Source organism: Tarenaya hassleriana, unplaced genomic scaffold (assembly GCF_000463585.1).
Source record: "Tarenaya hassleriana unplaced genomic scaffold, ASM46358v1 Cleome20, whole genome shotgun sequence".
NCBI classification, from domain to species: domain Eukaryota; kingdom Viridiplantae; phylum Streptophyta; class Magnoliopsida; order Brassicales; family Cleomaceae; genus Tarenaya; species Tarenaya hassleriana.
The window spans coordinates 284,728-311,704 of record NW_010965373.1 but is presented as its reverse complement, the minus strand read 5'-3'; the positions used below and the strand labels follow the sequence as shown (position 1 = coordinate 311,704).

Genomic DNA, 26,977 nt, shown 5'->3' with positions numbered 1-26,977 from the left:
TCGGAAGATGCGGCGACGAAGCAGTCCCGAGACCAGAAAGCTCTTCTACTCTCTCTCTCCCTTTCTCTCTCTCACACACAACACAAGTTTTTTTTTCTTTTTTTCTTTTTTTTTTGGTACTGTAAACCTCCACGTCGGCGGATTTGAGGCATTTTATAGCTGTGGGGACTGGGGAAATGATTAGCTCTTTCTTTTACTTTTTTATATTACGGAAGTGCTTGGTTTTACCGTTCTTGTTCGCTTGGAAGTCTCTTCGTGAACCAGCGGGTCTTATATTGGGCCTGGGCTTTATTTTTTTCAGGACCGGTTTACTGTGTCGAACCGGAACCGGATCGGTCGGAATCATCAAAACGCTGCACATGCAAGCAGGCGGTGCCCAAAAGGTTCGTCGGTGAGGTGCGAGGCTGGAACCAAGCGGAGGTAGGGAAGAGGAGAAATGGAGGGGACGATTCCGTTCAAGAGTCTCCATAGCAGGGAATATCAAGGTCACAAGAAGAAGGTTTTCTTTTTACTCTTGTTTACTCGCTTCAGTTTGGGAATTTAACCAGAAAAACCCTAGCGTTCTGCTGTTTATATGATGCCGAATCGCTTATTTTGGGAAATTTTGTGTCGAAGGTGCATTCGGTGGCTTGGAATTGCGCTGGAACGAAGCTCGCTTCGGGTTCGGTCGATCAAACTGCTCGTATTTGGCACATCGAGCCTTACGGTCATGTAATTGTCTTCCAACTCCGTGAATTTCTTCGAGTTCTGAAGAATTTTTTTTTTGTTCTTTTAGAGTTGCATAAGAGTATCTCAGAGCTGGGTTTTTAGTTTGATAGATGGTTTTACTGTAGTTTGTGTGGAGCGTATAGTTAAGCTTCACGAGAAAAAAAGAGGGTAAAGAATATGAGATTTTGACTCGGAGACTGACGAGTCGGAGTGAGTTCTATACATAGCGTTTAAGCAACTTTTGCTTCAAACGAAACAGTTCAGAACGTTTAATTATCCAAAAGGTTAGATATTTAAGGATAATGAGTTTGGAACTGATGGGTATCGTGTTTTCTTGATGCTGTCGTTTGTTTATATTTGCTTGTGTTTGTAATCTGAGTTTTGTTGGCTGTATGGACACAGAGTAAGTTCAAGGACATTGAGCTAAAGGGTCATACTGACAGTGTGGATCAGCTATGTTGGGACCCTAAACATGCCGATCTTGTCGCTACTGCATCTGGGGATAAGAGTGTTCGTCTCTGGGATGCTCGTAGTAAGTTCATGCTCCAATATATTCACTTTTTTTTTTAATCTCAAACACTTTTAGATAATTTGCAAATTATGATATGGCAAATATCGAGTTTACAAGGATATGATTAGTCATGAACTGGTAAAACAAACAAATTATGATAAGGGTAATCGGGTTGTGAATATGTTCTGTTGTCATGTGGTTGGTTACAAAAAGATGAAGAAGTTTCTAAGGCATGTCTTCTCTGAGTTATGCAGGTGGAAAATGCACACAACAAGCCGAACTTAGCGGGGAGAATATCAACATCACCTACAAACCCGACGGCACACACATAGCAGTTGGTAATAGGGTATCTCCTTCCTCGAGTATCGGGATCTGCAACTGAACTGTTTATGCATTGGAATGGTTGGGATTTGTCCGGCCTTGCGGAGTTATCGGGTGATATTATGATTAATGTGCTTACATTTCTTAACCCGTCTATGTAGGATGACGAACTAACAGTTTTGGACGTTCGTAAGTTTAAGCCTCTACACAGGCGCAAGTTCAACTATGAGGTAATGCCAGTTTTAGCAGTTTCGATGCTTCATGCAATATTTCGAAAATGGCAAAGTGCGTTTCTTTTCTGTTCTATATCCAGCTAGTGTGGTGTAGTTTTATTTTTCCCGAGTTACAATAGAGACTTGTTTGTCAATAGTTACTGCATGCTGCATAATCGAAGAAATAGAATATAATGTTCTACCATTGCCCGGTCGAGAAATATATTTTCTCCCGCTTTATGGATCATTCATCTTCTTTGAACAACAGGTAAATGAGATTGCTTGGAACCTGTCAGAAGACCTTTTTTTCTTGACTACCGGACTCGGTGAGGATTTTAAGTTATGTCCTCTTCATGCACATCATTTCCCGACCAAATATATGATATCGATGAAATTATCTTATTGCATAGTTTCTTTCTTACGTTCATCTATTTAGGTACTGTTGAGGTTCTGGCATATCCATCTCTTCATCGTCTCGACACTGTCACAGCTCACACAGCTGGGTGCTATTGCATTGCAATTGACCCGAAAGGAAGGTGTGCTTTATTTTCAATTTTTCGACAAATTTCTTGCAAGTGCTTGGACTAATTGCTTACATCCACTGTTTTTTTCCGAGACATACTTGAGAAAGTTACGACTGGATGAAAAGATAATCTTCCAATTCGTCTTCACCTTCACAGGTATTTTGCTGTCGGGAGTGCGGATTCTTTGGTCAGCCTCTGGGATATCTCGGACATGCTTTGTCTGAGAACATTCACCAAACTTGAGTGAGTCCCCATCTTTAATGAAAAAAAAATGTTTCGTTTTTTAATTTCTGTCGAGAAAAGAACGAGTTTACAATGTACTGCACCCACAGGTGGCCCGTGAGGACGATAAGCTTCAACTACACAGGAGATTACATCGCTTCTGCAAGTGAGGATTTGTTCATCGATATAGTATGTTTTTTTTTTCGGAATCTGTTACCCTCTTCTGCTTATATTTCTTCGTGGAGTTTTAACTGATGCTCACGTCTACCCATTAACCGTCATTGCCAATGCAGTCTAACGTCCAGACCGGGCGGACGGTCCATCAGATTCCATGCCGAGCTGCCATTAACAGCGTGGAGTGGAACCCTAAACACGATTTACTCGCGTACGCAGGTGACGATAAGAATCCAAAATATAATAGCGATGAAGGTACCGCAACTCTCAATCTCCTTCCATTGTTAAGTCATATCACTAATCACAAGCTCGCCGTCAATGGTCTTTCCCGGCATGAATGGTTTATTTACAAGCTCTTCGATCTTCTTCTTGCAGGTGTTTTCCGAGTATTTGGTTTTGAAAGCTCGTAACAAGGAGGTTTCCGGGGATGAAGTTGTGATTTCGGGATGACAACATCACCCAAAAACTCGATCCGATCCGAAAAGCATTTAAAAAAATTTGGGTATCTTGATATTTTCGGCCGGATTCGGGTAATAATGTTTTCCAATTTCAGTTTTTTGTTATAACATTTTGCTCTATTTATATTTTGTCATTGTAGATGAAAAAAAGTTTAAATGGTAGATGGAAAAGAAAAAAAAAGAGAGCTTTATTTACATTTTCAGTTTTCAGATCACCAACCAACCACACACATAAATATTTTATTTTATTTTTCTAACAACCTCGTATAATTCCCCAAGGAACAACCTCATCATGATCATATATATATATATAATCATAGAAGCTAGTTCCAAGATCTCCGGAGAAAATCAGACCATATGATTGATGAGATCATCAGCCTGTAAATCCCACAAGACACTGTCCACGTTGAACACATTGTTCCTCATCATCATCATCTGATCTTCCTCCATCTTCGGCCCCGCTCCTCCGCCGTGGCTCCTCCACGTCCCCGCCGGAGAAACCGGCTCCTCGTTCACGAACGACGACGACGATCCGTACGAGAACCCATTCGTCGAAACTCTCCCGAAATCGCCAGATCCATCATCCCACAGCTTCATCCCCGGATCTAAAGCGTCTACCTTTACCTTACCCTCCATGCCCATCTCGTTGTTCTCGACGACGTTAACCTTAGCTGACGCAACATTATGGCTAGGGTTAGGGTTAGTGTCAGGGTTTGAGAAGTTGATGAGGTTGAGATCTACGCGTTTCTTGGTGAGCAGGTGAAGCATTTCGTCCTTGAAGCAGCCGAGGGCGGCTTCAGCCAGGTGAGATACCTGAGGAGGGTTCAAAGTGGTTGTGATCTCCGCCATTAGATGAGAGAATGGTTTGTGGGTCACCGGATCGATCCCCATTCCCGACAGCTTCTTCTTCAGTTTCGTGTTCCAGTAGTTCTTCACGTCATTGTCCGTCCTTCCGGGAAGCTGCGCTGCGATCAGCGACCACCTGTCGGAAAGGAAAAAAAACAGCAAAGAACAACGTTTCGTTACATTGCTTGTTTCGCAAGGAACTATGATGTTTTCGAGAATCTTTTGCTGATTCTTCTGCAAGAAACCAGAGGAGAATTTGAAGTATCTAACCCCAACCCGCCATTGGTGTTGAAGATTTGAACCGTATATCAAAAGTTCAAAACTTAATTTAACCCTCAATTATTCACTCCATGTATATAATCTTTCAGATGTTTCCTTTACTTCATTCGCAAGTTATATACCCGCAATTCTACATATACTATATATATATACTGCAATCTCGGTTATATGTATAGATAATAGAATATACGTGTAGACATACCTGTTTCCGAGAACGGAGTGGTACTTGACGATGGTATGCTCTTCTGCTTCCGAAAACTGGCCGTGTTTCAGATCCGGACGCAGATAATTCGTCCAGCGCAGCCTGCAACTCTTCCCGCATCTCTGGAGACCTGTTTTACACCAAAAAAAGGATCAAGGGAACGCATTATATATACGAGTGCATGTACATATATATGTATGTATATATTAATAGAATTGGAAGGTGATATAAACTTGTACCGGCGTTCTTGGGGATGAGACGCCAGTTACGAGTGCCGTGTTGGGCGATGTAAGAAGCCAGCTTGTTGTCTTCCTCCGGAGTCCATTGCCCTCTCTTCACATTCTCCTTCTCACAGCATGGAATCCGACCCATCTCCCTCTCTGTCTCTCTCTCTCTTTTATTCGCCTCCTCGACGATTAATTAAAACCCGAAATCTTCAAAAAATAATCCTTTCTTTCTTTTATAAATGGATGGAGATCAAAGAAAACGGCCTACTTGTTAACCTTTTCTCTTTTTTTGTGGTGTGGTGGTGCCTTTGAGGGGAAGAAGGAAGAAAGTGTGTGTATATGTGTATATATAAATAATGTTAAACAAGTGGAGAATGTAAATGGATGAGAAAATGGGTGTTTGTTATATAAGCAAAATAAGTGAGCATATAATATAAATAAATAAAATAAAAATAAATATTGCATGAAGGGGGAGGCATCAAAGGTGCATGAGCTGATTAAAGAATTCAACGCTGCTGAGCGTGTGAGTGATCGGCCGGTAGGTCACCCACTCGACGCCTGGTCAACCCCCCTTCCATATTGCTTCTCTCCTCTTTTTTTTTTTTTTTTTACGTAAATTGTGTTGAATTTTGGAGAATTCAAGTGGACCTAGGATATTTTCTCTTGTATGCTTTTGAAAAAAAATGGAGTATATTGGTACTTATACAATTTATACATTCCAAATCAAATTAAACCGGTTTAAACCGATCTTTACCTCTTTCCATACCATAACGGGTCTTTCTGCCACTGCTATATATATATGTGGGGCAAACGCATAATAATACACAAATTTGTATATAAAAAATCAAATAAATACATGAGGGGTTTTCATAAAATCATGTATAAATATGCGATATATATATATATATATGCATGTGTGTATAAAAATGAGAATTTTCTTAAAAAGTTAAACTGGGGTATAGTTTTGTCTTTTTATTTTCAATTGCAAAGTGTTTTCAAGGTCGCACCCTCGGTGCAAGGCATTACCGTTTTTGTCAGATGCGTATTTGGTAAACCATACTCAAAAGAGAACAAAGTATCCAATTGTGATATATATTTGAAGTCTTTTGTGTGAAGAACAAAATACTTTTGGATCTCGGACTCTGAATTAATACGCCTTGATGGGGTCGACAATTCTAATTTCCATCATATTTATATGTTCTGTATCCACTCAATTTTATATATATATATATATATATATATTTGATTATTTTGGTTTTATAGATAAAGAATACCAAATCGGCGTTTAGAAAATCACAATTTTATGCTATTCAATCCCATTAATCCAGCTATTTTTTTTTTTTTTTTGATAAGCTAATCCAGCTATTGTTTAACGTTAAAGCTTTCAAAATAAATATATTCTGACGAATCAGATAATGGTTATAATTGAACTGAACCAAAATAATAACCTATCAACAAGAGTTGGCAACGAGCATATTTAATATATATTTTCCACGTGTGTGTCATGGATTCGTACACGTGGCAATTGGGTTTCCACAGTATATTAAAAAAAAACCTACCAACAAAGCCGGTCCAATTCTCCCCTACCGCATTTATAAGCAAAAGAAAAGACTAATTAGACTCCTAATAAACCGTTTAAACAAACCCATGAAATCGCACGTGCCTAAACCAAAACAAAGTAGAATAAACATGGATAAAGACTGACGTCATTAATTGCCATCCCAACACAAGCAAGTTCGGAAAAGAACCATCCATCCATATATTATATTTCTATATGTATTGGTAAAGTATTATATTTTCGATATTGAATTAGTATTTGTTATTACCGCTAATTATCAAGATTACAAGATGACAACGCATCGATCACCGATTCCGTGACAGACTTGCGGAACACGAAAGTAGACGCCTCTCCGACAGGGAAAGTGGAGCTACAGTTCCAACCGCTTCCTTTCCTGTTAAGGTAACCTGGGTAGTCCCACCTGCAAAACGGAACCTTCTTAACGAGGCAGAGGCTCTCTTCTTCAGCCAAAGCCTCTATATCCCACTTGTTAAAGGGATACGCTGTCTTGTGAGTCACGTGAACTTCTCCGTCTTCCTTCATAATCTCTCTTGCATTCTTGAAAAACCCTCTCACCAGACCCTGGTGCTGCCTGATCCAAAGCCGCCAAATTAACCAGTAAGTGACTAATAACTATACATATATACTAACATATATATGTGTATATATATATAGATCGGATCACATTAACATATACAAAAGGACTTAATTACATAATGGAAAAACTGTCATGCTCATGCCAGATGACGTCAAACCCTGCATGAGGAAAGTTATAGATGATTCTGTCATGGAGTTTCGGGCGTAGATTGACATCGTGGCTCATGAAATGCACATCAATTCCATGCATGATCGTACACCCTAGGGCCTTCAACTCTTCGATGTTCGCCTTTGCTTCAGTACCGTAGTTACTCTCTAGCTCCTCTACAAACATTGGAAGGCATACATCAAGCGGATCACATTTATAGAAAGATTAGACAAATGAATGAGCTTATAATATCACATAAGTTACGTTTTGAAAAAGCATAAAACCATAAGGTATCTGATACTATTTTCGTCTACGATGAAAAAAAAAATGCGAGTTTTACCGAAAGAATCGAGGGAGGTGGCAGTGATATTGGCAGCAGAGCCAAAGGCTCTGGCCAAAGACACAGAGAAGGAGAAGTCCCCTTCTCCGACAAGCAGAATCTTCTGCTTGCTGCTGTAGTGCTGTAACCATTTCTCTGTTTCCTCTTCCATCGATCGAATCTTCTTTTACATCTTCATAGTTCCATTCTCTGCATGCTCCAAGGAGATAGTGAATACACACATTTATATACATATGCATGCATGCATGCATGGGTCAAAGACGTGGCTTAAATGTTTAGTTCATCTTCTCTTTTAAGTTTTGGCTCCTCGGATTTTGTGGCTTACGCACATCGAAGAGCATTCAAACCATTTCGTTATCCTTTCATTAGTCTCCATGTATATCCACTTATTTTAAATCGAGAAATGATGACTCGTTTGGCTGAATGATGGTTGTGTGGTGGGTAAATACAACATAACACCTTTACTATTCCTTGAAAGGATATACTATATGCTAATACAAACAGATAAATTTAATTATTCAAAACATATTTATTTTGTTTTGGTTAAGCAGGTGTCTTGGTCGAGGTCCATACTAATTTCAGGGTCGGAAGCAAGCTATGTGATTGGAATTATATTCTTTTTCCGGATATGAGATTCGAATTCGGGATGGGACAGATGTTTTGCATTCCTATTACACCGGTTGAGTTATCCAAGTTGGATCAAAATATATTAAACTAAACTAACCAATGGCCACATATATATACAACCCTCAACTAATGAGTCGAGGCTTCGGTCTTGTCTTTTTATTTCAATTGCAAAGTGTCCTGAGGTCGAAGCATGTATGCGTATTTGGTAAACCATAAGTACGGTTTCAAATCGGAAACGTACGGAGAGTGCTCTTGGAAGAGAATGACGTGTTACGGTACTCTATTTATATGTGTAGGCATATCCATACAGTTTTTATATCGTTCTTTTTTTTTTCTTCTCTAATTGAGTTTGGTCATGTAAAGAAAATCAAGCCAAATAATTTCTTAGAAAATATAATTTCCACTTACCAAAATTAAAATCCAACCATTGCTTAATTTTACCACTTGAAAATTTAGATATTCTGAAAATGGTTAGCCACATAACAATATATAATTGCGATAAAATAAACAAGTTCTGAAAAGAAACGCTCATATATTAAATTCAGATATCGGGTATAATATATATAATATAAAAGTACGTAGGGAATTATTATAATCGTTAATCGCTAAGATTAAAAGATGACAGTGCATCGGCCACCGATTCCCCAACAGACTTGCGGAACATGAAAGTAGAAGAGGTTCCGACAGGGAAAGTGGAGTTACACTTGCTACCACTACCTCTCTTGTTAACGTAACCCGGGTAGTCCCATTTGTAAAACGGAACCTTCTTAACAAGACAGAGACTCTCTTCTTCAGCCAAATCCTCTATATCCCACCTGCTAAACGGATCTGTCGTCTTGTGAGTTATGTGAACTTCTCCGTCCACGTCAATCATCCTCCTCGCGTTCTCAAGGAACCCTCTCACCAAACCCTGGTGTTTCCTGATTCAAACCACCACACTAGTAATTACGCGAATCACTATATATATATATATATATGTATCAATGGATGGATCACAAACATAAATAAATGGACTTACTTAATAGTAGAACTATCATATTCTTTACCAATGATGTCAAACCCTGCATGGGGAAAGTTAAAGATGATTCTGTCGAAGCGTTTTGAACACAGATTGACATGTCGGCTCATGATACGCACGTTAACACCATGCATGACCGTACAGCCTAGGCCCTTCAACTCTTCTATGTTCGTCAATGCTTCAGTACCGTAGTCTCGCTCTAATTTCCCTGCGATCACCGCGCGCAATATGGCATGCATGCAACAAGACGAATGACGGCATTAGACAAACTGAAAAGCATAAAAAAAACAAACATATGATTTACGTTATATTGGCTGCAGATCCTACCACGACTGTCGAGGGAGGTGGCCGTGACATTGGCAGCAGAGCCAAAGGCTCTGGCCAGAGACAGGGAGAAGGAGAAGTTCCCTTCTCCGACAAGCAGTATCTTCTGCTTGCTACTGTAGTGCTCTATCCATTTCTCCGTTCCCTCTCCCATCTCTCGAACCCTCTCTTACGTCTTCATGCTTTCGCTCTCTGCATATATTCCGATTAATTCCTACTGTTGTGCACAGATGAACTCACACAGTTATATACACACATACATGCACATGCATTATGCATATGGGTCGAAGCTAGCTGTCGCTTAAATGTTCAGTTCTTCTTTAATTACTTAGTCAAGTAATTTGGCTCCTCGGGCGATGCGTTGTGGTTTAATTGTGCACGTCGAAGAGCATTCAAACCATTCGTAATCCGTTCATTAATCTCCATACACCCACTCCTTTTTTTTTTTAACTCGTTTGATTTAAGGAAGGTTGTGGGTAAATAAATAAGTGGAGCAGAACATATGTTTCCTATAAGAGATCTTTAGTGTTCCTTGAATGTGAATTCATAGCTACAATGACATGAACGAACCTAGTAAATACATTTAGATTACCAAATACCAATATTACACCGAATACAAATATATAGTGTCCCTAAACGAACATGATTTCTCGTTGATAAAATCACACAGCAATGTTAATTGGTTAAGATTCTTTTTTTTTTCTTGTTTGTTGTCTGCCAAACAATGTATTCTGATTGATGCACCCATTAGAAAAGTGGAGAATATAGATATAGGGGTGAGAAAGAAAGGAATAGGTAGACCTAGACTTATTTGGGAGTGAGGGTCATTAGAAACGATTTAGAAATGTTGAACATTCCGAATGAATTAATCCGAGATCGAAATGAGTGGAGAAGAAGGATTCATGCGACCGATCCCAAATAAATTTGGGAATGAGGCCATGTTGTTATTGTTTGCCAAAATACGAGGGGTTTAATCCTTCTAGAATTTTATACCCATCTTACGGATATCCGATTTTAGGGTATTCGTAATTTTCAAATCCAAATCCAAATCCCGATTTTTCAATATCCGTGAATCCGAATCCAAATCCGGGTAATAGAATTTTTAAAACCGGATACCCACGGATACCCGACTATTATGATTATAAATAATTATATCTTATATTTATATAATATTTTTTTATAAAATATAATTATTTTACATTAAATAATATCATATTTTTAATATTAATTCAAAAAAATTAAATTTATTATTATTTATCTCTTATTATATGATAAGTCTTATATATTTTATCATAATTCATCAAGTTTTATAAATATATCTTCATTTTTTGAAAATTTTATATATGAATATTGTTGTTTTTCTTAAATAAATCCGGATCCGGATATCCGCGAATATCCGACCATTATTCCGGATACCCGTATCCCGGATACTCGTAAATATCAAACCCCGAATACAAATCTTATAGTTAAATATCCGAACCTTCTGGATCTAAATCTAAATTTCTCGATTTTTTCGGGTATCCGATCCGTGCAGCCCCACCCTATTATCACGTCACCAAAACACAAAAATAAGGCGCATGTTGTTAAAGAAAAATCATATTTTTTTATAGGATGAGTCTAACATAACGGATACAATTAATCGTACCTTAAACCGTAAAAGATTAATTTTGGATGCAAAATTTCCTTCTTCGGGTATACTAATATGCCAGTTATAATTAATTTTGTCATGGTTTATTTGATTTTATCGTTTTTTTTATTTTATTTATTTTATTTATTTTGTATTTTGATATAGTCGTTGTAAAGATCTATTCTCTTGGCACGTGGTCTTGGCACGTGGTTAGTGGTTCCATTATTATCGTTTTTGGTAGACATGTGTTGATGTATTTAAAAAGAATTTCAGATGAAATAAAATTTGTAGCTTTCATGGTGAAACTCCTCTCTTACGTTTTTTTTTTCAGCAAAAATATGAAAACAAAAATCTTCTGTTTATTATCATTTTTCTAAATTTAGTTTCTACATATATAATATACTTACTAATACAGCAAAAAGAGTTTTCCCGCTGCCATTATTGTAGAAAAGTCATATTTTACACGTTGGATATAACTTAGTATTGGATATAAATTTATAATTAACTGTATCTTAAACTGTACATAGCTAAGGCGTCACATTAGAATTGAGTATGGACCGTATGCACGGATAATTTTTTTATAAAAAAAGCAGTCAATCGTTATTTATCAAGAGTACTAACCAAGAAAGCAAAAGAAAAGGGCAAAGACATATATTATAATCGTTATATGTTACTAATAAGGATTGGCAATGATAATAATTAGCCGATTAATTGACTAGACTTTGCGGAACATGAAAGTGGATGCATTCCCGACATGGAAAGTGGAGTCGGAGTTCATGGTACATCCTCTCATGTTAACGTAACCTGGATAATAAGACACGAAAAAAGGAACCTCCTTCACGAGACAGAGATTCACTTCTCGACCCAGTGTCTCTACCCCCCACATGTTGTAAGGATGCGTTGTCTTGTGAGTCACGTGGATTTCTCCGTCTTCCTTCACCATCTCTCCTGCGTTCTTGAGAAATCCTCTCACCAAGACCTGGTTGTCCCTGCTCCATGCATCCGTATGTGACAAAAATCTCGGAATTAATTTCCTTCCATTTTCCATCCGATTATATAGACGGAAAGAGCTTAAAAATCCACAAATGGTCACGACGGCGCGTATACGTAGGGCTTACGTAATCATAAAACCTTCGAGTGCGCGGCATATGACGTTAGCCCCTGCATGGGGGAAGTTGAAGACGATCCTGTCGTAGCGTTTGGAACGTAGATCGATGTGTTGGCTCATGGCATGCACATCAACTCCATGCATGATGGTGCATCCCAGGGCCTTCAGTGCTTCTACGTTCGCCACTGCCTCAGTACCGTATTTTTTACGCAGTTCCTCTACCATTAAACACCGCAAATGCATTAATCAAGAGGATGAACAGATTAAAAACGTAAATTAAAGCATAGATTATTAGTATCGGATATCACTTTAGTTCGAGAAATATATATATATATAAGTGAATCTACCATGAGTGTCGAGGGAGGTGGCTGTCATATTGGCGGCTGAACCAAAGGCTCTGGCCAAAGACAGGGAGAAGGAGAAGTTTCCTTCACCAACAAGCAGTATTTGCTGCTTGCTACTGTAGTGATTTAGCCATCTCTCTGTTCCATCTTCCATCTTCAAAACCTTCCCAGCATCTGCAGGCTTTCACTCTCTGCATATCCTACGAATGTTGGGTGTGTGTATATATACACACACATACAAAAGCACGTATTTAGACGCATACATGTACATTCATGGGTCATAGATGCTGCTCAGATGTTTAGTTCATCTTCTTTAAGTTTGGCACCTCGGGCGTTGCGCGTGGTTCATGCACGTTGAAGGGCATTCAAACCATTCATAATCCGTTCCTTAATCTCCATATGTATCCACTCCTTTTGATGGAGAAAACGATGACTTGTTTGGCTGAATTCAGGTTAGAGCGGGACATATATTTCCTCTGATTTTAATTGTAGCATATTAAGAGATATATCTTCACTATTCCTTGGAGATGTGGATCCATAGCTACAAAGTAATCTCTCCGCATGGATTCTTGCCTTGTAAAATTTTACACCAAGGATATAATTTGCTAATCCAAAGACAGAAACTTTCGTAATTCAAAACAAAGAAGACCAAAGTGACATGAATCGCCATATATATCCACATACATGTGAACCCTTCATCGTTACAAACGTCCAATTCTCATCCGTAGGGATCGCGCGAAACCGAGTCATGTATGCTAGGTGGCTAAAGCAGTAAACTTTGCTAAACCCGTAAGAGGAACGAATACGAAGCTGATGAATCAAGGATCAAAGAAGCTGACCTGCTTCTCTTCCTCTGCAAGGCCCTCAATCTTCAGATGGAGTCTTGGCCACGATAGATAATGCCTGTAATCCGCTCTGCAATTCATCCTGCAACATGTCATATATCAGCCTACGCCTCTTAACCAAGCTTTTCCCTTGGAAATTATCCGAAACAATTCTCAAGTTGAAATGCATTTCCCCATCTCCATTACCACCCCTAACACCAGCATGCCCTGCGTGCTGATACGATACATCTTCCACTTCTAATTCAACAGGATTGAGCTCCCTCTCCAGTTTCTCTCTTATCCTCATCCCTCTACTTCCCAAAGCACCAGAATTCGACTCGTTTTCTGAGTTTTGGAGCATATCCCTCCCCGAATCTTCATTCCCACTGGCTCTAGACCCAGAACCCGAATCAGAAACACTTGTTGTATCGTTATCCGCTTCATGAGTAGACCCTTTGTTCTCCTCGGCTTCGACAGCTAATTGAAGAATGCCCTTCCGCATAATAAGGAACCCATTCCTCATCCCTCTACTTCCCAAAGCACCAGAACTCGACTCGTTTTCTGAGTTTTGGAGCATATCCCTTCCCAAGGCATCGTTTTCATCGGCTCTAGACCCAGAACCCGAATCAGGAACACTTGTTTTATCATTATCCGCTTCATGGGTAGATCCTTTGTTCTCCTCGGCTTCGACCGCTAATTGAAGAATGCCCTTCCGCATAATAAGGAACCCATTCCTCATCCCTCTACTTCCCAAAGCACCAGAATTCGACTCGTTTTCCGAGTTTTGGAGCATATCCCTCCCCAAGGCATCGTTTTCATCGGCTCTAGACCCAGAACCCGAACCAGGAACACTTGTTTTATCATTATCCGCTTCATGAGTAGACCCTTTGTTCTCCTCGGCTTCGACCGCTAATTGAAGAATGCCCTTCCGCATAATAAGGTACCCATTCCTCATCCCTCTACTTCCCAAAGCACCAGAATTCGACTCGTTTTCCGAGTTTTGGAGCATATCCCTTCCCAAGGCATCGTTTTCATCGGCTCTAGACCCAGAACCCGAATCAGAAACACTTGTTGTATCGTTATCCGCTTCATGGGTAAATCCTTTGTTCTCCTCGGCTTCGACTGCTAATTGAAGTGCCTTCTTTTGCATCAGCTTCAGCATATTAAGGAACCCATTGTTCCTAGAAGGAGTGAGACTCTGCTGGAATCCGAGAAGAACCGCGAAATCCGGTGTGACCCGCAAGATCTCCGGCACGGGTCTTCCGGACAATCCCTGAACTAGAAGAGCTGCTAGCCCTTTTGTCAGAACCGAATCGGAATCGGCTTCGAACACGACGTTGCGTTCTTCGTCGAAAAAAGCCCTAACCCATACCTGAGAAACGCATCCCTGCACTTTGTTTTCTCTCGTTTTAAACTGGGCATCGAGCGGTTTCAGATTCTTACCGTAGAACAGAAGCTGCTCGTACTTGGCCTTCGGCTCCTGTACCGATCGAAACAGATTGACGATCTCTTGGAGCTCCGGAGGAAGCTCCTTGATCGGTTGAAGCTCCACAGAGCTTGACGGCAACGATGAAGCGGAAAGAGGCGGTGATATTCCCGTCGGTATCTTCTGGAAAGTGATGATGGTCCGACGAAAGGAAGGAAATTCCGGCGGCTTTAGCGGCGACAAGATCAGGGTTTTCGTTGCATGAAGAGAAAACAAGGTTCTCTTGTACGAAACTAAAAGAAGAGATGAGACAAAGCAAGAAGAAGAGATGGATCCCATTTTCGAAGGGAAGATTTCAGAGAGACGGCGATAAAATAATGACAATGACGACGATACCTCATATCATATTTGGCATCCGAAACGCACCGTTTCATCACCTCGGTGCGTAAACCGGTAGATTACCCGGTTAACTCGGGTCGAGTCCTGTTAATTAACAAATTAAGCCCCAAATGGTTGATTCTGAACCTTTTAAAAGTACATGATTCTTTTCGTAAATAAAGAAAATGTCAGCAGTCAAGACTATCATTGGCGGTAGAAGCAATCTCCCATTGCTTTATCAAAGGTTTGATAATCCTCCTCCTCGGGAGCTTCGGGAAGTGGGTCCCATCGAGGAGTTTAAACCACACGCGCCGCCGGAGATAGAGCCGGAAAATGTGTTTGAAATTAGAGCTTGAGTTTTTCCATATTAACACAAACTATAATATTAATAACAAGATGAGGTTGTTCTTGAAAGCCAAACCAAGGCGAATGGGTTTTGTGATTGATTAGGCAAACCAGATGTTCTAACAAAAGAGACAGAAGCAGATTCTCTAACAGGCGGTATCTGAAGGCAGAATTCTCATACCAAAGCTGAGGCAGACATCCTCTGTTGATAAAGAACCTGTAAGAAATTGCAGTAACATCATCAACACCTCCTCGATAAGCCTTTTTTTTCTTTCTCTGAGATCTTTATACATCGGGGAAATACGTTTTTCCGGATTGTGGAAGCAAGATCATCGCCCGAAAACTCTTAGTACGGAGGACGTGAGAGCGGAACTAAGGAACTTCATTCCGGATGATCCACCCGGGAAGTAGGAAATACAGTAGTAAGCCAGCGCAAGAACCTGCTCACAATTGAAATGAGCTGAATGAGCGTAGTTTTTTCAAAGCAAGAACTATGTATGAACATTTCAAATGGTGGATAAGGACAGTTCGACCCATTGGAGGGACGTGAAATGCAAGTGAAGGTGAAATCTTTGTACCTGCAACACGGAGAAGAGAACCGAGAGGATGTAGCTATGGAGCACCATTGATACGTATATGGTACCGACCATTGTTCCAATGAAGCCTAAGGTTAAAGGAAGTCTCTGGAGAAAACACAACAGACGATAGAATTAGAAGACAGAGAAGATAAGAGTATGTACAAGATTAAGGTATGGATATATGTATATATACCTCTCTGGATGACATATGCGCAAGCTGATTTTGTGGGCCACGGAGAGCGAAGAACGATCCAATGATAAATCCGCATCCGAGGGTGAAACATATGGCAAATTTCTGAGGCATGATCACCATGACCGGAAGGAACATTGTAAAAGCGAGGAAAATGAAGAATACACCGGTTGCAAGAAACAGACCAAAGTACATCAGAGCTTTTCCTGAAGGCATACTGCTGGTCGCCGACTGCAGGTTCCCGGGTAGATCTCTAACTCCTTTGGAAACCCTGAAACCATTTATATTCAGATACAAGCTGCAAAATCATACACAGAGATGGCATACTCCAGAAAAAAAAAAGGAAGACTCTGCAAATTTTGAACTGATCATATTCCTATTCAACCATAAGATGGACAGATGAACATGTTCACGCATAGATGGATGATTACATCAAGGTCTCCATACAATTAGACAAGCACCCATATAAGGGCACATACAGTTCATCAAGGCAGTACATCGCATTACATACATCAAACTTACAATGTCCATCAAAATCCATAATAGACACTTTGTTATGATTCATATCATCGCAAGGAAATCTATCAACCTAAGGTCCAAGGAGATCTAAAAATCTGAACTTTGCTCGCAGACTCCAATCCCCCAGTATACTCCTACAACTCTATACGAATATTCTCGACAAGGGAATTCCTTTTCATATAAGACTCATAACCATATATACCAAAATGGCGTTTGAGGCCGAACAGATACGCAATTATCATCAATAAATCTACCAAAGTAGCCCTTCTCCACCATAAATAAGCTAAATCACAGTTGCCCAGGTTCGGATTCTTAGTCTACTTCACTAATTCACTGACGCACAATTCCCACTAAAACCAAGAGTTTCATAATCACCAGATAAACCCCAACAGCAGCAGAATTCATCAAAAAGACCCCAATTTGAAAAGAGATCCGCCGCTTACACACTGAAGGTGCCGGAAACAGTATCGTTGGCAGATCTAACGGCGGATTCGATATCAAATCCGAAGCTTCCGCCGCTTCCAGCCTCCGCATCTTGTGAAGCAGCGTAAGAATTCCAATCTGCGAGGAGAGATGTCCCCGTTTGCTCCTTATTCTGCGGCTGATCTCCGCTGCTATTTCCGCTCATCGAAAACCACCCTTGCATCTTTCGGCTTCTAAATTTTCCAGGGAAACAAACGGTCAAAAAGCTCAGGAACTAAGGTTTCGGAGACGAACCCAGCAGAAGAAAGGATTTGGAGAGATCGAGCAATTACGTTGATGACTAAAACGGCACCGTTTACTCGTCGTTTTTTTTTTAATATGTTTGAAGGAGACGGAGGGAGATTCTCTGCGAAGCGTTCTACCGTGCAACCCCTAAATGTGGGCCCCATATATTGAATGAGGATGAGATTGCACGCACTCAGCGCGTGAAAATTTTCATTTCCAATATCATAGAAGGATCTAGAAACCCTAGGTGCCGGTATAAAGTATTCATTTTCTGCTTTGTCAGCCATTCTCGCTCTGCTTTGCAAGAAAAGAATCGTTCTGCATTCCCGTCTCATAGGTTAAGCCCCAGAGATCGTCGTGGTTCGGAGATGGCGGACACAGAGACGTTTGCCTTCCAGGCGGAGATCAACCAGTTGCTCAGTCTTATCATCAATACCTTTTACAGCAACAAAGAGATCTTTCTCCGTGAGCTCATCAGTAACTCATCCGATGTTCGTATTCTGCCCAGCCCTCATTCTCTATAGCGCGTGTCTTGTTTGATTTATCTTGTGTATGGACCTGTTGATGAGTTCGACTGTTGCATTTGCTGTTATTGTGAGGAAATCTTGCTCGTTAGGCTTACTTTTTTTTTATGGTTGGATAGGTTTTTTGTTGGTAATCAAGTAGGCTACGTAATACGTATCATATGTTGCCACGTTTGCCTCCGTAGTGTGAATTAGAGATCATGATAAAGTAGGTTTAGATCGAATTTCGATTCAGAGTTTCGGGTGGTCTCCGTGGAAATGAATTTGTGTCGTTTGTTCACATTCATTATGTCGAGCTACACGAGAATCTTGTATTGTGGATTTAGTTTTATGACGTTGATGGAACTTGATTTTGGGAGAGTACCACAGAATCGTGGCATGAAGCTTTTTTTTTTTTGGTGTTTGCTCTGAGGTTTGGTAATCATGATTTGAATCCTTTCTAAACGGTGGTTGTTACTTAGAATTGCTATTCATTTCTGATCAACAGGCTCTGGACAAGATTAGATTCGAGTCTTTGACTGACAAGAGCAAGCTCGATGCTCAGCCAGAGCTCTTCATTCACATCATCCCCGACAAAGCCAACAACACCTTGTCTATTATTGACAGTGGTATCGGAATGACCAAAGCTGGTAAGTTTTCATGTCAGAGCGCGTGAAAATGTTTTAGCGTTCTGCATGCTTATGGGCATTTGTTAAACAGGCTGTTGATGTTTTACGGATGATGTTGTACAGACTTGGTCAACAATCTCGGTACCATTGCCAGGTCTGGTACCAAGGAATTCATGGAAGCGTTGGCTGCGGGTGCTGATGTGAGCATGATCGGGCAATTCGGTGTTGGTTTCTACTCGGCTTACTTGGTTGCTGAGAAGGTCATAGTCACGACAAAGCACAACGACGATGAACAATATGTGTGGGAATCTCAAGCCGGTGGGTCATTCACCGTGACCCGAGACACCTCCGGTGAGAACCTCGGTAGGGGTACGAAGATAACTCTCCACCTCAAGGAAGACCAGCTTGAGTACCTCGAGGAACGCCGGCTCAAGGATTTGATCAAGAAGCACTCTGAGTTCATCAGCTACCCGATCTCTCTGTGGGTCGAGAAGACAATCGAGAAGGAGATTTCCGATGATGAGGATGAGGAAGAGAAGAAGGATGAGGAAGGAAAAGTTGAGGAGGTGGATGAGGAAAAGGAAAAGGAAGAGAAGAAAAAGAAGAAGATCAAAGAGGTTTCTCATGAATGGTCTTTGGTCAACAAGCAGAAACCTATCTGGATGAGGAAACCCGAGGAGATCACCAAGGAGGAGTATGCCGCCTTCTACAAGAGTCTTTCCAACGACTGGGAAGAGCACTTGGCTGTCAAGCACTTCTCAGTCGAGGGGCAGCTCGAGTTCAAGGCGATTCTCTTCGTCCCGAAGAGAGCACCGTTCGATTTGTTCGACACGAGGAAGAAACCCAACAACATCAAGCTCTATGTCCGACGTGTCTTCATCATGGACAACTGTGAAGAGATCATCCCAGAGTACCTTGGCTTTGTGAAGGGTATCGTAGATTCCGAGGACTTGCCTCTCAACATCTCACGAGAAATGCTGCAGCAGAACAAGATCCTGAAGGTCATCCGCAAGAACCTGGTGAAGAAATGCATCGAGCTCTTCTTTGAGATTGCTGAGAACAAGGAAGACTACAACAAATTCTACGAGGCATTCTCCAAGAACCTCAAGCTCGGAATCCATGAGGATTCTCAGAACAGAACCAAGATTGCTGAGTTGCTCCGTTACCACTCAACCAAAAGCGGCGACGAGTTGACCAGTCTGAAGGATTACGTGACGAGGATGAAGGAAGGACAGCAAGACATTTACTACATCACTGGCGAGAGCAAGAAAGCCGTGGAGAACTCCCCATTCCTTGAGAAGCTGAAGAAGAAAGGGTACGAAGTCCTATTCATGGTGGATGCCATCGACGAATACGCAATTGGTCAGCTCAAGGAATTCGAGGGCAAGAAGCTTGTGTCTGCCACCAAGGAAGGTCTAAAGCTCGACGAATCAGAGGACGAGAAGAAAAAGAAGGAAGAGCTGAAGGAGAAGTTCGAGAATCTCTGCAAGGTGATAAAGGACGTGTTGGGAGACAAGGTCGAGAAGGTGGTAGTGTCGGACCGTGTCGTCGATTCCCCGTGCTGTCTGGTGACGGGAGAGTACGGATGGACAGCGAACATGGAGAGGATCATGAAGGCGCAGGCACTGAGAGACAGCAGCATGGCGGGATACATGTCGAGCAAGAAGACGATGGAGATTAACCCGGAGAATCCGATATTGGACGAGCTGAGGAAGAGGGCTGAGGCAGACAAGAACGACAAGTCGGTGAAGGATCTCGTGCTGCTGCTGTTCGAGACGGCGCTTCTGACGTCGGGGTTCAGCCTGGACGATCCGAACACTTTCGGGAGCAGGATTCATAGGATGCTGAAGCTCGGTCTGAGCATCGATGACGAGGATGATGCTGTTGAGGGAGATTCCGACATGCCTCCGCTCGAAGAGGACGCTGAGGCTGAGGGCAGCAAGATGGAGGAAGTCGACTAAAAAGATCGAGAATGTTATCTTTGTTCATTCGGGTTTTATTTTGGGTTTTGTCTGAAATCAAAGATGTTTTCGTGTTTTTAGTGTTGTGACGTGGACTCTTTTAAGTTAGTCTAATATCCCACCATCTAGCTGCTCTGTTGTCGAACACTAACGCGATTTCTCTAAAAGATCTTCCCACTAGCGTATTTTTCCCAATTATATATATATATATATATATGTGTGTGTGTGTGCGCGCGTGTGTATGTATTGGTTATGTCCATTTTTTACTTTCGGTCGTTCAATTTAATGTGATTCGATTTTTTTGTTTAGCCTTCCAAAATTTTACATTTCCGTTTTTATGCCAGATTTAGGTAAATTAGAGTTTGATTTTGATTTGGATTTGATTTTAAATTAAAATGTTTGTTATTTCAAATAATTAATGTATTATATTCTGTTCAAAAAAGGGTTTTTCTATCATTTTTACATTCGATAGGTTATAGATTTTTTTCGATCAAGAAGTACTCGTAGGATTCGGTTTGGAACAATTCAGTTAATGAATTTTCAAATCGACCAAAACTAGTGATCATATCTATACATATATATATACGTGTATATAAATAGAAAGCTTAAAAAGAAAAACAAAACTCATAAATATAGAGATGTATGACAATAAGGAGAAGAAGAAAAAAAGATTCGAGAGAAAATGTTTCGAGCGTTATTACACATGAGAAACCTGCTCGTATATAACATTTTCTTCTCCCTGTGGCTGTTACTGGTGATGAGCCCTTCTCTGTACAAAATAAGCAATCACACGAGTAACCAACCATATACCTCTATCATACCCATTCACCATCTCTTTGAAAAACTCGCTTCTCAAAAAAAAAAAAAAAAAAGACCAAAGTAAATATGTGAATCTTGTCTTCTCTCATGATGTTGGGATTTGGGGACTCTCTACAGCGGGAGATGCTGTTTGCAGAGGGGACAGCATGAGATTATACGGAGCCATTGGTCCACGCATTTAAGGTGAAACGTATGCGAACACGGCAGCTGCCTCACCTCTTCCTTGTCCCTGTACTTTGCCAAACATATGCAACACTCCTGCAAAAACCCCACTCCGCCCCTTATCAGACAAGAACTCGAAATCTTGAATTCTTGAAAATATTCAAGAACTCGAGTTAAAAAGTAAGGAAACAAGGATACGACTTACTGGATCTTGAGCTGGGGGGTGAGCCGAATCAGAATCCGAAACGTTTTCGATCAGTTTGTATCTCCAGCTGGGGAGGCTGGAAATCTGATCATCAGAGGCTCCTCTGTCTGAAGAACCCATGTTCATGTTGTATCCGAGGAGGCTACTCACGAGCGGAACAACACAACAGAGGAGAAGGAACAACAGGAAAGGGAAGGAATAGCAGAGAGCGTTCCAAGCCAACAGAGAGATGCATAGGACGTGGAGCTTCGGGGCCCGTTGGAACGAACCTAGACGAGAATCGAACACCCACACGTTTCCGATCACAAACCATATCGCAAAGAACAGCTCCAGCGATGTCCTGCATCTGTTCATCAAGTGCCAACACCTGAAGGAAAAAAAAAACCATCGATGAAACTGATGTCCCAAATGCTTGCTGGATGATGAGAGCATCGGTCTTTGAACCACCTTTCTAACGAGTATAGATTGCAAACACGGGACACAGACTCTTAGTTTCCGAGTTGTATGAGACAGGGGAAATCAAGAACATGAGAAACACAACTTCATGCTCGTAATCGTTTTGAAAATCTTTTTAATTTCGAAGATTTGCCCTCTCAAAATTGGAAGAAACTCCCAAAATCTACGATAGGATATATACCATCTGAATCTGATTGTAATCCAAATATCCCAAAGCTATACAACTTTTCAAAACCAGCTGAATAACCAAGAACTTGGTTATGTTTCTATATATCAATCTTGTATTTAACTGAATAACAAAATTTTTGTGATTCTGGAAGTGGACAAAAGTGAATTTTGATAGTTACCTAGTCTCTTCTCTGCCTCTCTGCTGCTCCACATCACCAAGGCCAAGGTCCCCTTGGCTTTGGCTTGTGCTAAGTTGACGGTACCGTCCGTAAAGCAGCATAAGATTGAGCAGACAACCCACATCGTAACCGGTGATCCATAGCCTCACGGGCCAAATAGGCCTCTCCTTCTTCGATGCCGCCAGAGTGAATGTTATAACAGTGATTTGAACCAACAGGGCAATGAGCTCCGACATCATCCAAGTGCTTGAATTGAAAGGATTAGACCCGAGATCAGATCTCGATCCGTTCTGGTAGTGAAACACCCTTCTCAGGAAGATAAACCACCTCGCTCTGGATACCCTCACGGCCAATCGAATCAAGAAAGACGAAGGTGACCTCTCTCGGGCATTAGCCGCATCCTCCATGCGAGTGGTGGTATCACTCCGTGGCGTGGAACTCAACGAAGAGGATGATGAAACGGTGATCGATATACTGGATGATGTCTCCGGTTGAACAGAATAACGGGTATTCATCGGAATTCAAAGACTCAAACTCTCTCCAAGAAACTTCCAAATCAGGGAGTTCGAGCACTCTTCCTGCACCTTAACATGGAAAAAGAAAAGGATTGATACAGAGAATGAAAAAAAAATGCTCAGAAGCATGAGTTATTATTAGCATGCACATGGAATCCGTAAGTACATAGCAAGAAATATCATGGAAAACACGCAGGCTGTAACTAAAGTCACGAGATTCTCATGTCCTAACAATAACTCACGAAAATTCAAAGAGGCATATGATCGAATACCTTATATACAACTGCCCGGAAATCCACCAATACTCCGTACTCGACCTCCTCGATATACCAAAGCTACGTTTACGCTAGAGGGTACGAGAAACATTTCGATCGATAAACGCGAGATTCACATGAGCCCAGAAGAGAAAAACATAAAATTTCTCCGATGGAAACTGAACTTACCACGAAAGCAGAAACCCGAAAAGGGAATACGTGTGTACAAGACGGAGAGCCTGAAACAGCAGGAACGTAAACTTTGAACAGAGTAGGAAACAGAGGAAGATACTTAGAAAGGAACACGAAAAAGGTTGTCCGTGTGGAATCACTGAGAAACCAGAAGAAAAACACGTTCTGATATAGAAGGAGGAGATTGGGAAGAAGAAGAAGAAAGGAGGGTGTTATGAGGATGTCAGAGAAGGTGGAAGTTGGGCGAGAGATGGCGACCAATAATCAAACCTTAAAGCGATTTCTTTAAGCAAAAATATCAAAGCTTTTGTCTTTGATTTTTGCTTTGGTTGCAAGAATCAGACGCGCAGAGAGAGAGAGAAAGAGAGAAGATAACCGTCGGCCTAACCTAACATCTGGGGTTTTGTCTCTCGAGACAGCAACTGCTGCTTCAACCGCAAAACCCCCTCTCTTTCTCAGAGAATTATGGCCAAAGCCAGAGATTATTTTATTTTTTTATTTTTTTTATTGACACGTAATCTTGTGATTTCTATTTATTCATATTATTTATATATATTTATATTATAATATAATAATTTATATAATAATAATAATAATAAGTGGATAAGAAGAACATCTCATTAACGCCATCACTTCGGACGGTATCATCTTACACGATTTATTGCTTCCGCCCATACTTTTATTCAGATTCTATTGTTTTTCATCGGATTTTTAAATTAGCCACGAGCTTATTGGTTCACCAACCATTTACGTTTAAATAAATATAAATACCAATGAACATGATTTTAAAATAAATAAATAGGATAAATCGTGATAATTTACTTTTTGTTCCCCTATGGATAGGTTTACACAATCATTCATCAAATATTATTCTAACAACTTTTAAAACATTTTATCTCATAATTAAATTAATATATGCATAACTAAATTGATAAAATATCATAATAAACAAGTTTACAGATTTGTAGTTACATTATTCTATGGTTTACGGTTTATTTAGTGCATAAATTTAGTAATTTATTTGGATATATATATATATATATATATATATGGACGTACATATTTGAAAAATGGCGGGGGCTATTTCGCGGGTGTTTTACAGATTTGTAGTTACATTATTCTATGGTTTACGGTTTATTTAGTGCATAAATTTAGTAATTTATTTGGATATATATATATATATATATATATGGACGTACATATTTGAAAAATGGCGGGTACTATTACGAGGTTGTGGAACAAGTGGACGGTTGGCCAACCAATCTCAACCAGAAGAGTCTCTTTCATACGCAGTGGAGCCCCGATCCCCTCTCTTCATCTTGTGTCTATTTTAATTATATGGATAATATTCGCAATATTTATTTATATTTAAAAATACCCATCTCTTGTGATTTGTATACATAAATAACTTTAAATTTCTTGTATATTATAAGACATATATAGCGTTTTACGTTCACTTATAATCAGTATAAAAATTTTACTATAAGTAGATCCATTTGTATATATGTAACTAGTAAAGGCTATAGAGATTATTTGGCCACGTTCTTTTTAGGGGGAAAACCTCCGATTTAAGGTAGAGTCCCTCATGGGGGATATTATGGTTGCACGCATTGGTTTAAGTTTGAATCAGGGTTTGTGGTTGGTTAAGACCTTATCTATGTTCACAAGGAACAAGGAACTTATACTAAATTTGGTTTATAGTATATAGTTAGTAATTTTTGTAACACTAAACTAAGATTCAATTTAGGGTAAAACCCCTAAAAAACCTCCAACTTGCAAAAATATATACAAATAAACCTTCAACTTGAAAAACTGTAATTCAATCTCCGAACTTGTAACTTGTCACTGAATAAAACCCCGAACTTGCAAATTATTGCTCTAATAAACATTTGACCGGTTTGACCACAATTTCAGGCGATCAGAAATCCATGTATTAACGGATTGTTGATGTCACTTTATACACGTTGTCAATTTTAATTTAAAAAATGATATCAGCATTCCATCAATACATAGATTTCCGATCACCTGAAATTGTGGTCAAACCGGTCAAAGGTTAAATAGAACAATAATTTGCAAGTTTGAGGTTTTATTCAGTGACAAGTTACAAGTTCGGGGATTGAATGATAGTTTTTTAAGTTGAAGGTTTATTTGTATATATTTTTGCAAGTTGAAGGTTCTTTTGGGGTTTTACCCTTCAATTTATTATTGTAATACTATATATCGGCAAAAAAATAATGATGTAGGACAATCATGATCGAATGTATAGATAATAATCAAATCATAAATAACAAATTTTCATATCGATGACTAATATACAAGAACTCTTAAGTTTTCACGGTTTTTGTTTGTTTCCACTAAATATCATTTAGTTAAATTGGTCAATAAACCTTATGTTAGATGGTAGTTATTCTGTTGGGATATATTTCGATCCTTCTCTTATCACTCCAAGATTCTAGGAATATTTGATTAGATCTGTTTCTATCTTTCCAATATTCTTGTTTCATTCACACCTGTATATATGCGACACTTGAGTACAGATTTGAATAAGAGAGAAACTTTTTCCTTTGTATCATGGAGTTTAACACCTTAAAAGTCGTGGCCGAATGATTGTAACTCTGGTTGTACGGTGCGGTTGAAATACCCATAACCCAAAGATTCTATATTTGACCGAAGAGGAAAAATACAATTTAATTATAATAAAGTTGCATATAACTCAAAATAGATATAATTGGAATGAAGATTCAATAAATCAACCTAATGAATCAAACTGAATATAAAAAAATCAATAATTTTTATAGAAAAAAAGAACTGTTTTGATTATAAATGTAAAAAAAAAAATTGTGCCTTGTAGGGTTCTTTGAGTGGCTCACCATTCATAATGCAAAAATCAAAATTTTAATTCACTGCCTTTATAACCATTTTGATATTTAATTGCTCAATATCATAACCCGAAAAGGTTACTTTTCCAGTTTCTAGGGCAAGTCTAATTAACTTGGCAATTAAACATAGATTCAGCGACGTCTCTCTATATGACACCTGTCCTATTTTGGTTGTAATTCCAAACTTTAAACTTGGCAATTACCCTATATAGGGATGTCAATTAAGCCCGGAGCCCGAAACCCGGTCCGAACCCGCCCGAAAATTATAAGGACATGGACCTAAAAAATGTAGGTTCATTAAACTTCGGGCTTTCGGACCTCGGGCCAAATGGGCTACGGGCCGGTCGGGCCGGACCAGTCGGGTCTCGGGCCGGGCTTGAGACCCGTTAATTTTTTTTTTGTTTTTTCTAACCTTCTTTTCTAAACCAAAGTTTTACCTGTCTATACTTATAAATATGTGTGCCTAAATATATATATATATATATATTTGAACCAAATGATGAACTTTTATATCTTAGTTCCAATTAAACTTTTTAAAGTGACGGGAATTTTGAATTTCTTAACCATATTATATCATATATAATATATATAAATTTACATTTTAGAAAGGTAGAAGTTTTCAAATATATATTTTTAAACCTTTGTTTGTATATGAACATATTGATTTTTTTCTATAGGTTTTAAATTAATTACATCATAGAATTTTTTTTTA

General features: G+C 39.7%; 10 protein-coding genes across 16 annotated transcripts in view; 2 read left to right on the top strand and 8 right to left on the bottom strand.

The window, feature by feature from the left end:
- LOC104813463 (KH domain-containing protein At5g56140) overlaps positions 1–110 on the bottom strand; it is a 4,687-nt gene extending 4,577 nt beyond the window's left edge. For both annotated transcript variants that reach the window (XR_002024177.1, XM_010541050.1), the window contains exon 1: positions 8–110. The gene's annotated coding sequence lies outside the window, so the exon portion shown is untranslated. The remainder of the gene's footprint in view (positions 1–7) is intronic.
- Positions 111–369: 259 nt separating this feature from the next.
- Positions 370–3,258, top strand: LOC104813462 (THO complex subunit 3-like). The gene is made up of 11 exons (XM_010541048.2): positions 370–499; positions 616–711; positions 1,111–1,240; positions 1,474–1,565; positions 1,702–1,770; positions 2,021–2,078; positions 2,189–2,288; positions 2,433–2,519; positions 2,609–2,687; positions 2,792–2,927; positions 3,048–3,258. The coding sequence occupies exons 1-11, from the start codon at positions 437–439 to the stop codon at positions 3,080–3,082; spliced, it is 945 nt and encodes a 314-aa protein (XP_010539350.1). The 5' UTR covers positions 370–436; the 3' UTR covers positions 3,083–3,258.
- Positions 3,259–3,327: 69 nt separating this feature from the next.
- LOC104813461 (transcription factor MYB80) lies at positions 3,328–5,012 on the bottom strand. Its single transcript, XM_010541047.2, has 3 exons — positions 4,697–5,012; positions 4,458–4,587; positions 3,328–4,112 (listed from the first exon to the last, which is right to left on the bottom strand). Exons 1-3 carry the CDS (start codon positions 4,827–4,829, stop codon positions 3,479–3,481), a joined length of 897 nt encoding a protein of 298 aa, XP_010539349.1. The 5' UTR covers positions 4,830–5,012; the 3' UTR covers positions 3,328–3,478.
- Positions 5,013–6,512: 1,500 nt separating this feature from the next.
- LOC104814009 (uncharacterized protein At4g26485-like) lies at positions 6,513–7,478 on the bottom strand. Its single transcript, XM_010541857.1, has 3 exons — positions 7,328–7,478; positions 6,956–7,163; positions 6,513–6,834 (listed from the first exon to the last, which is right to left on the bottom strand). Exons 1-3 carry the CDS (start codon positions 7,476–7,478, stop codon positions 6,513–6,515), a joined length of 681 nt encoding a protein of 226 aa, XP_010540159.1.
- Positions 7,479–8,482: 1,004 nt separating this feature from the next.
- On the bottom strand, positions 8,483–9,450 carry LOC104814008 (uncharacterized protein At4g26485-like). Its single transcript, XM_010541856.1, has 4 exons — positions 9,300–9,450; positions 8,973–9,180; positions 8,644–8,874; positions 8,483–8,573 (listed from the first exon to the last, which is right to left on the bottom strand). Exons 1-4 carry the CDS (start codon positions 9,448–9,450, stop codon positions 8,483–8,485), a joined length of 681 nt encoding a protein of 226 aa, XP_010540158.1.
- A 2,103-nt stretch (positions 9,451–11,553) lies between these two features.
- On the bottom strand, positions 11,554–12,818 carry LOC104813460 (uncharacterized protein At4g26485-like). Of its 2 annotated transcripts, none has more exons than XM_010541044.1 (4): positions 12,702–12,818; positions 12,379–12,575; positions 12,042–12,249; positions 11,554–11,912 (listed from the first exon to the last, which is right to left on the bottom strand). In XM_010541044.1, exons 2-4 carry the CDS (start codon positions 12,527–12,529, stop codon positions 11,639–11,641), a joined length of 633 nt encoding a protein of 210 aa, XP_010539346.1. In that variant the 5' UTR covers positions 12,530–12,575; positions 12,702–12,818; the 3' UTR covers positions 11,554–11,638. The 2 variants fall into 2 exon arrangements, with proteins under 2 accessions (XP_010539346.1, XP_010539348.1); XM_010541046.1 differs by having other exon boundaries at positions 12,379–12,566.
- Positions 12,819–12,917: 99 nt separating this feature from the next.
- Positions 12,918–15,009, bottom strand: LOC104813459 (sufE-like protein 1, chloroplastic/mitochondrial). The gene has a single exon (XM_010541041.2). It carries the CDS (start codon positions 14,962–14,964, stop codon positions 13,240–13,242), a length of 1,725 nt encoding a protein of 574 aa, XP_010539343.1. The 5' UTR covers positions 14,965–15,009; the 3' UTR covers positions 12,918–13,239.
- A 359-nt stretch (positions 15,010–15,368) lies between these two features.
- LOC104813458 (protein transport protein SFT2-like) lies at positions 15,369–17,406 on the bottom strand. 2 transcript variants are annotated; one of them, XM_010541040.2, is made up of 5 exons: positions 17,079–17,406; positions 16,120–16,387; positions 15,927–16,031; positions 15,653–15,788; positions 15,369–15,565 (listed from the first exon to the last, which is right to left on the bottom strand). In XM_010541040.2, the coding sequence occupies exons 1-4, from the start codon at positions 17,279–17,281 to the stop codon at positions 15,678–15,680; spliced, it is 687 nt and encodes a 228-aa protein (XP_010539342.1). In that variant the 5' UTR covers positions 17,282–17,406; the 3' UTR covers positions 15,369–15,565; positions 15,653–15,677. The 2 variants fall into 2 exon arrangements, with proteins under 2 accessions (XP_010539342.1, XP_010539341.1); XM_010541039.1 differs by having other exon boundaries at positions 15,369–15,788.
- Positions 17,407–17,616: 210 nt separating this feature from the next.
- Positions 17,617–20,621, top strand: LOC104813457 (heat shock protein 90-2-like). Its single transcript, XM_010541038.2, has 3 exons — positions 17,617–17,834; positions 18,355–18,496; positions 18,599–20,621. Exons 1-3 carry the CDS (start codon positions 17,712–17,714, stop codon positions 20,434–20,436), a joined length of 2,103 nt encoding a protein of 700 aa, XP_010539340.1. The 5' UTR covers positions 17,617–17,711; the 3' UTR covers positions 20,437–20,621.
- Positions 20,622–21,041: 420 nt separating this feature from the next.
- Positions 21,042–23,830, bottom strand: LOC104813456 (E3 ubiquitin-protein ligase At4g11680-like). 4 transcript variants are annotated; one of them, XM_010541033.2, is made up of 5 exons: positions 23,384–23,830; positions 23,213–23,286; positions 22,426–23,003; positions 21,623–21,989; positions 21,042–21,513 (listed from the first exon to the last, which is right to left on the bottom strand). In XM_010541033.2, exons 3-5 carry the CDS (start codon positions 22,938–22,940, stop codon positions 21,367–21,369), a joined length of 1,029 nt encoding a protein of 342 aa, XP_010539335.1. In that variant the 5' UTR covers positions 22,941–23,003; positions 23,213–23,286; positions 23,384–23,830; the 3' UTR covers positions 21,042–21,366. The 4 variants fall into 4 exon arrangements, with proteins under 4 accessions (XP_010539335.1, XP_010539336.1, XP_010539339.1 ...); XM_010541032.1 differs by having other exon boundaries at positions 21,044–21,513; positions 22,426–23,009; positions 23,384–23,827; XM_010541034.2 differs by lacking the exon at positions 23,213–23,286 and having other exon boundaries at positions 22,426–23,009.
- Positions 23,831–26,977: the final 3,147 nt, after the last annotated feature.

Excerpts from the sequence above, each read along its gene's own strand:
- LOC104813462 (XM_010541048.2), top strand. The coding sequence starts at position 437 with ATGGAGGGGACGATTCCGTTCAAGAGTCTCCATAGCAGGGAATATCAA. Across the intron at positions 1,566-1,701 it reads ACATAGCAGTTGGTAATAGG|GATGACGAACTAACAGTTTT; the intron begins GTATCTCCTTCC and ends CCGTCTATGTAG. Across the intron at positions 2,688-2,791 it reads AGGATTTGTTCATCGATATA|TCTAACGTCCAGACCGGGCG; the intron begins GTATGTTTTTTT and ends TTGCCAATGCAG.
- LOC104813461 (XM_010541047.2), bottom strand. The coding sequence starts at position 4,829 with ATGGGTCGGATTCCATGCTGTGAGAAGGAGAATGTGAAGAGAGGGCAA. Across the intron at positions 4,588-4,696 it reads TCTCATCCCCAAGAACGCCG|GTCTCCAGAGATGCGGGAAG; the intron begins GTACAAGTTTAT and ends GGTGTAAAACAG. Across the intron at positions 4,113-4,457 it reads CACTCCGTTCTCGGAAACAG|GTGGTCGCTGATCGCAGCGC; the intron begins GTATGTCTACAC and ends CCTTTCCGACAG.
- LOC104814009 (XM_010541857.1), bottom strand. The coding sequence starts at position 7,478 with ATGGAAGAGGAAACAGAGAAATGGTTACAGCACTACAGCAGCAAGCAG. Across the intron at positions 7,164-7,327 it reads CACCTCCCTCGATTCTTTCG|AGGAGCTAGAGAGTAACTAC; the intron begins GTAAAACTCGCA and ends CAATGTTTGTAG. Across the intron at positions 6,835-6,955 it reads CATGACAGTTTTTCCATTAT|GCAGCACCAGGGTCTGGTGA; the intron begins GTAATTAAGTCC and ends GCTTTGGATCAG.
- LOC104814008 (XM_010541856.1), bottom strand. The coding sequence starts at position 9,450 with ATGGGAGAGGGAACGGAGAAATGGATAGAGCACTACAGTAGCAAGCAG. Across the intron at positions 9,181-9,299 it reads CACCTCCCTCGACAGTCGTG|GGAAATTAGAGCGAGACTAC; the intron begins GTAGGATCTGCA and ends CGGTGATCGCAG. Across the intron at positions 8,875-8,972 it reads TATGATAGTTCTACTATTAA|GAAACACCAGGGTTTGGTGA; the intron begins GTAAGTCCATTT and ends GGTTTGAATCAG.
- LOC104813460 (XM_010541044.1), bottom strand. The coding sequence starts at position 12,529 with ATGGAAGATGGAACAGAGAGATGGCTAAATCACTACAGTAGCAAGCAG. Across the intron at positions 12,250-12,378 it reads CACCTCCCTCGACACTCATG|AGGAACTGCGTAAAAAATAC; the intron begins GTAGATTCACTT and ends GTTTAATGGTAG. Across the intron at positions 11,913-12,041 it reads CTCGAAGGTTTTATGATTAC|GGACAACCAGGTCTTGGTGA; the intron begins GTAAGCCCTACG and ends TGCATGGAGCAG.
- LOC104813459 (XM_010541041.2), bottom strand. The coding sequence starts at position 14,964 with ATGGGATCCATCTCTTCTTCTTGCTTTGTCTCATCTCTTCTTTTAGTT.
- LOC104813458 (XM_010541039.1), bottom strand. The coding sequence starts at position 17,281 with ATGCAAGGGTGGTTTTCGATGAGCGGAAATAGCAGCGGAGATCAGCCG. Across the intron at positions 16,032-16,119 it reads CGCATATGTCATCCAGAGAG|AGACTTCCTTTAACCTTAGG; the intron begins GTATATATACAT and ends TGTTTTCTCCAG. Across the intron at positions 15,789-15,926 it reads TTCTCTTCTCCGTGTTGCAG|GTTCTTGCGCTGGCTTACTA; the intron begins GTACAAAGATTT and ends AATTGTGAGCAG.
- LOC104813457 (XM_010541038.2), top strand. The coding sequence starts at position 17,712 with ATGGCGGACACAGAGACGTTTGCCTTCCAGGCGGAGATCAACCAGTTG. Across the intron at positions 17,835-18,354 it reads TCATCAGTAACTCATCCGAT|GCTCTGGACAAGATTAGATT; the intron begins GTTCGTATTCTG and ends TCTGATCAACAG. Across the intron at positions 18,497-18,598 it reads TATCGGAATGACCAAAGCTG|ACTTGGTCAACAATCTCGGT; the intron begins GTAAGTTTTCAT and ends GATGTTGTACAG.
- LOC104813456 (XM_010541033.2), bottom strand. The coding sequence starts at position 22,940 with ATGAATACCCGTTATTCTGTTCAACCGGAGACATCATCCAGTATATCG. Across the intron at positions 21,990-22,425 it reads AGAGGCAGAGAAGAGACTAG|GTGTTGGCACTTGATGAACA; the intron begins GTAACTATCAAA and ends TTTTTCCTTCAG. Across the intron at positions 21,514-21,622 it reads ACCCCCCAGCTCAAGATCCA|GAGTGTTGCATATGTTTGGC; the intron begins GTAAGTCGTATC and ends GGGTTTTTGCAG.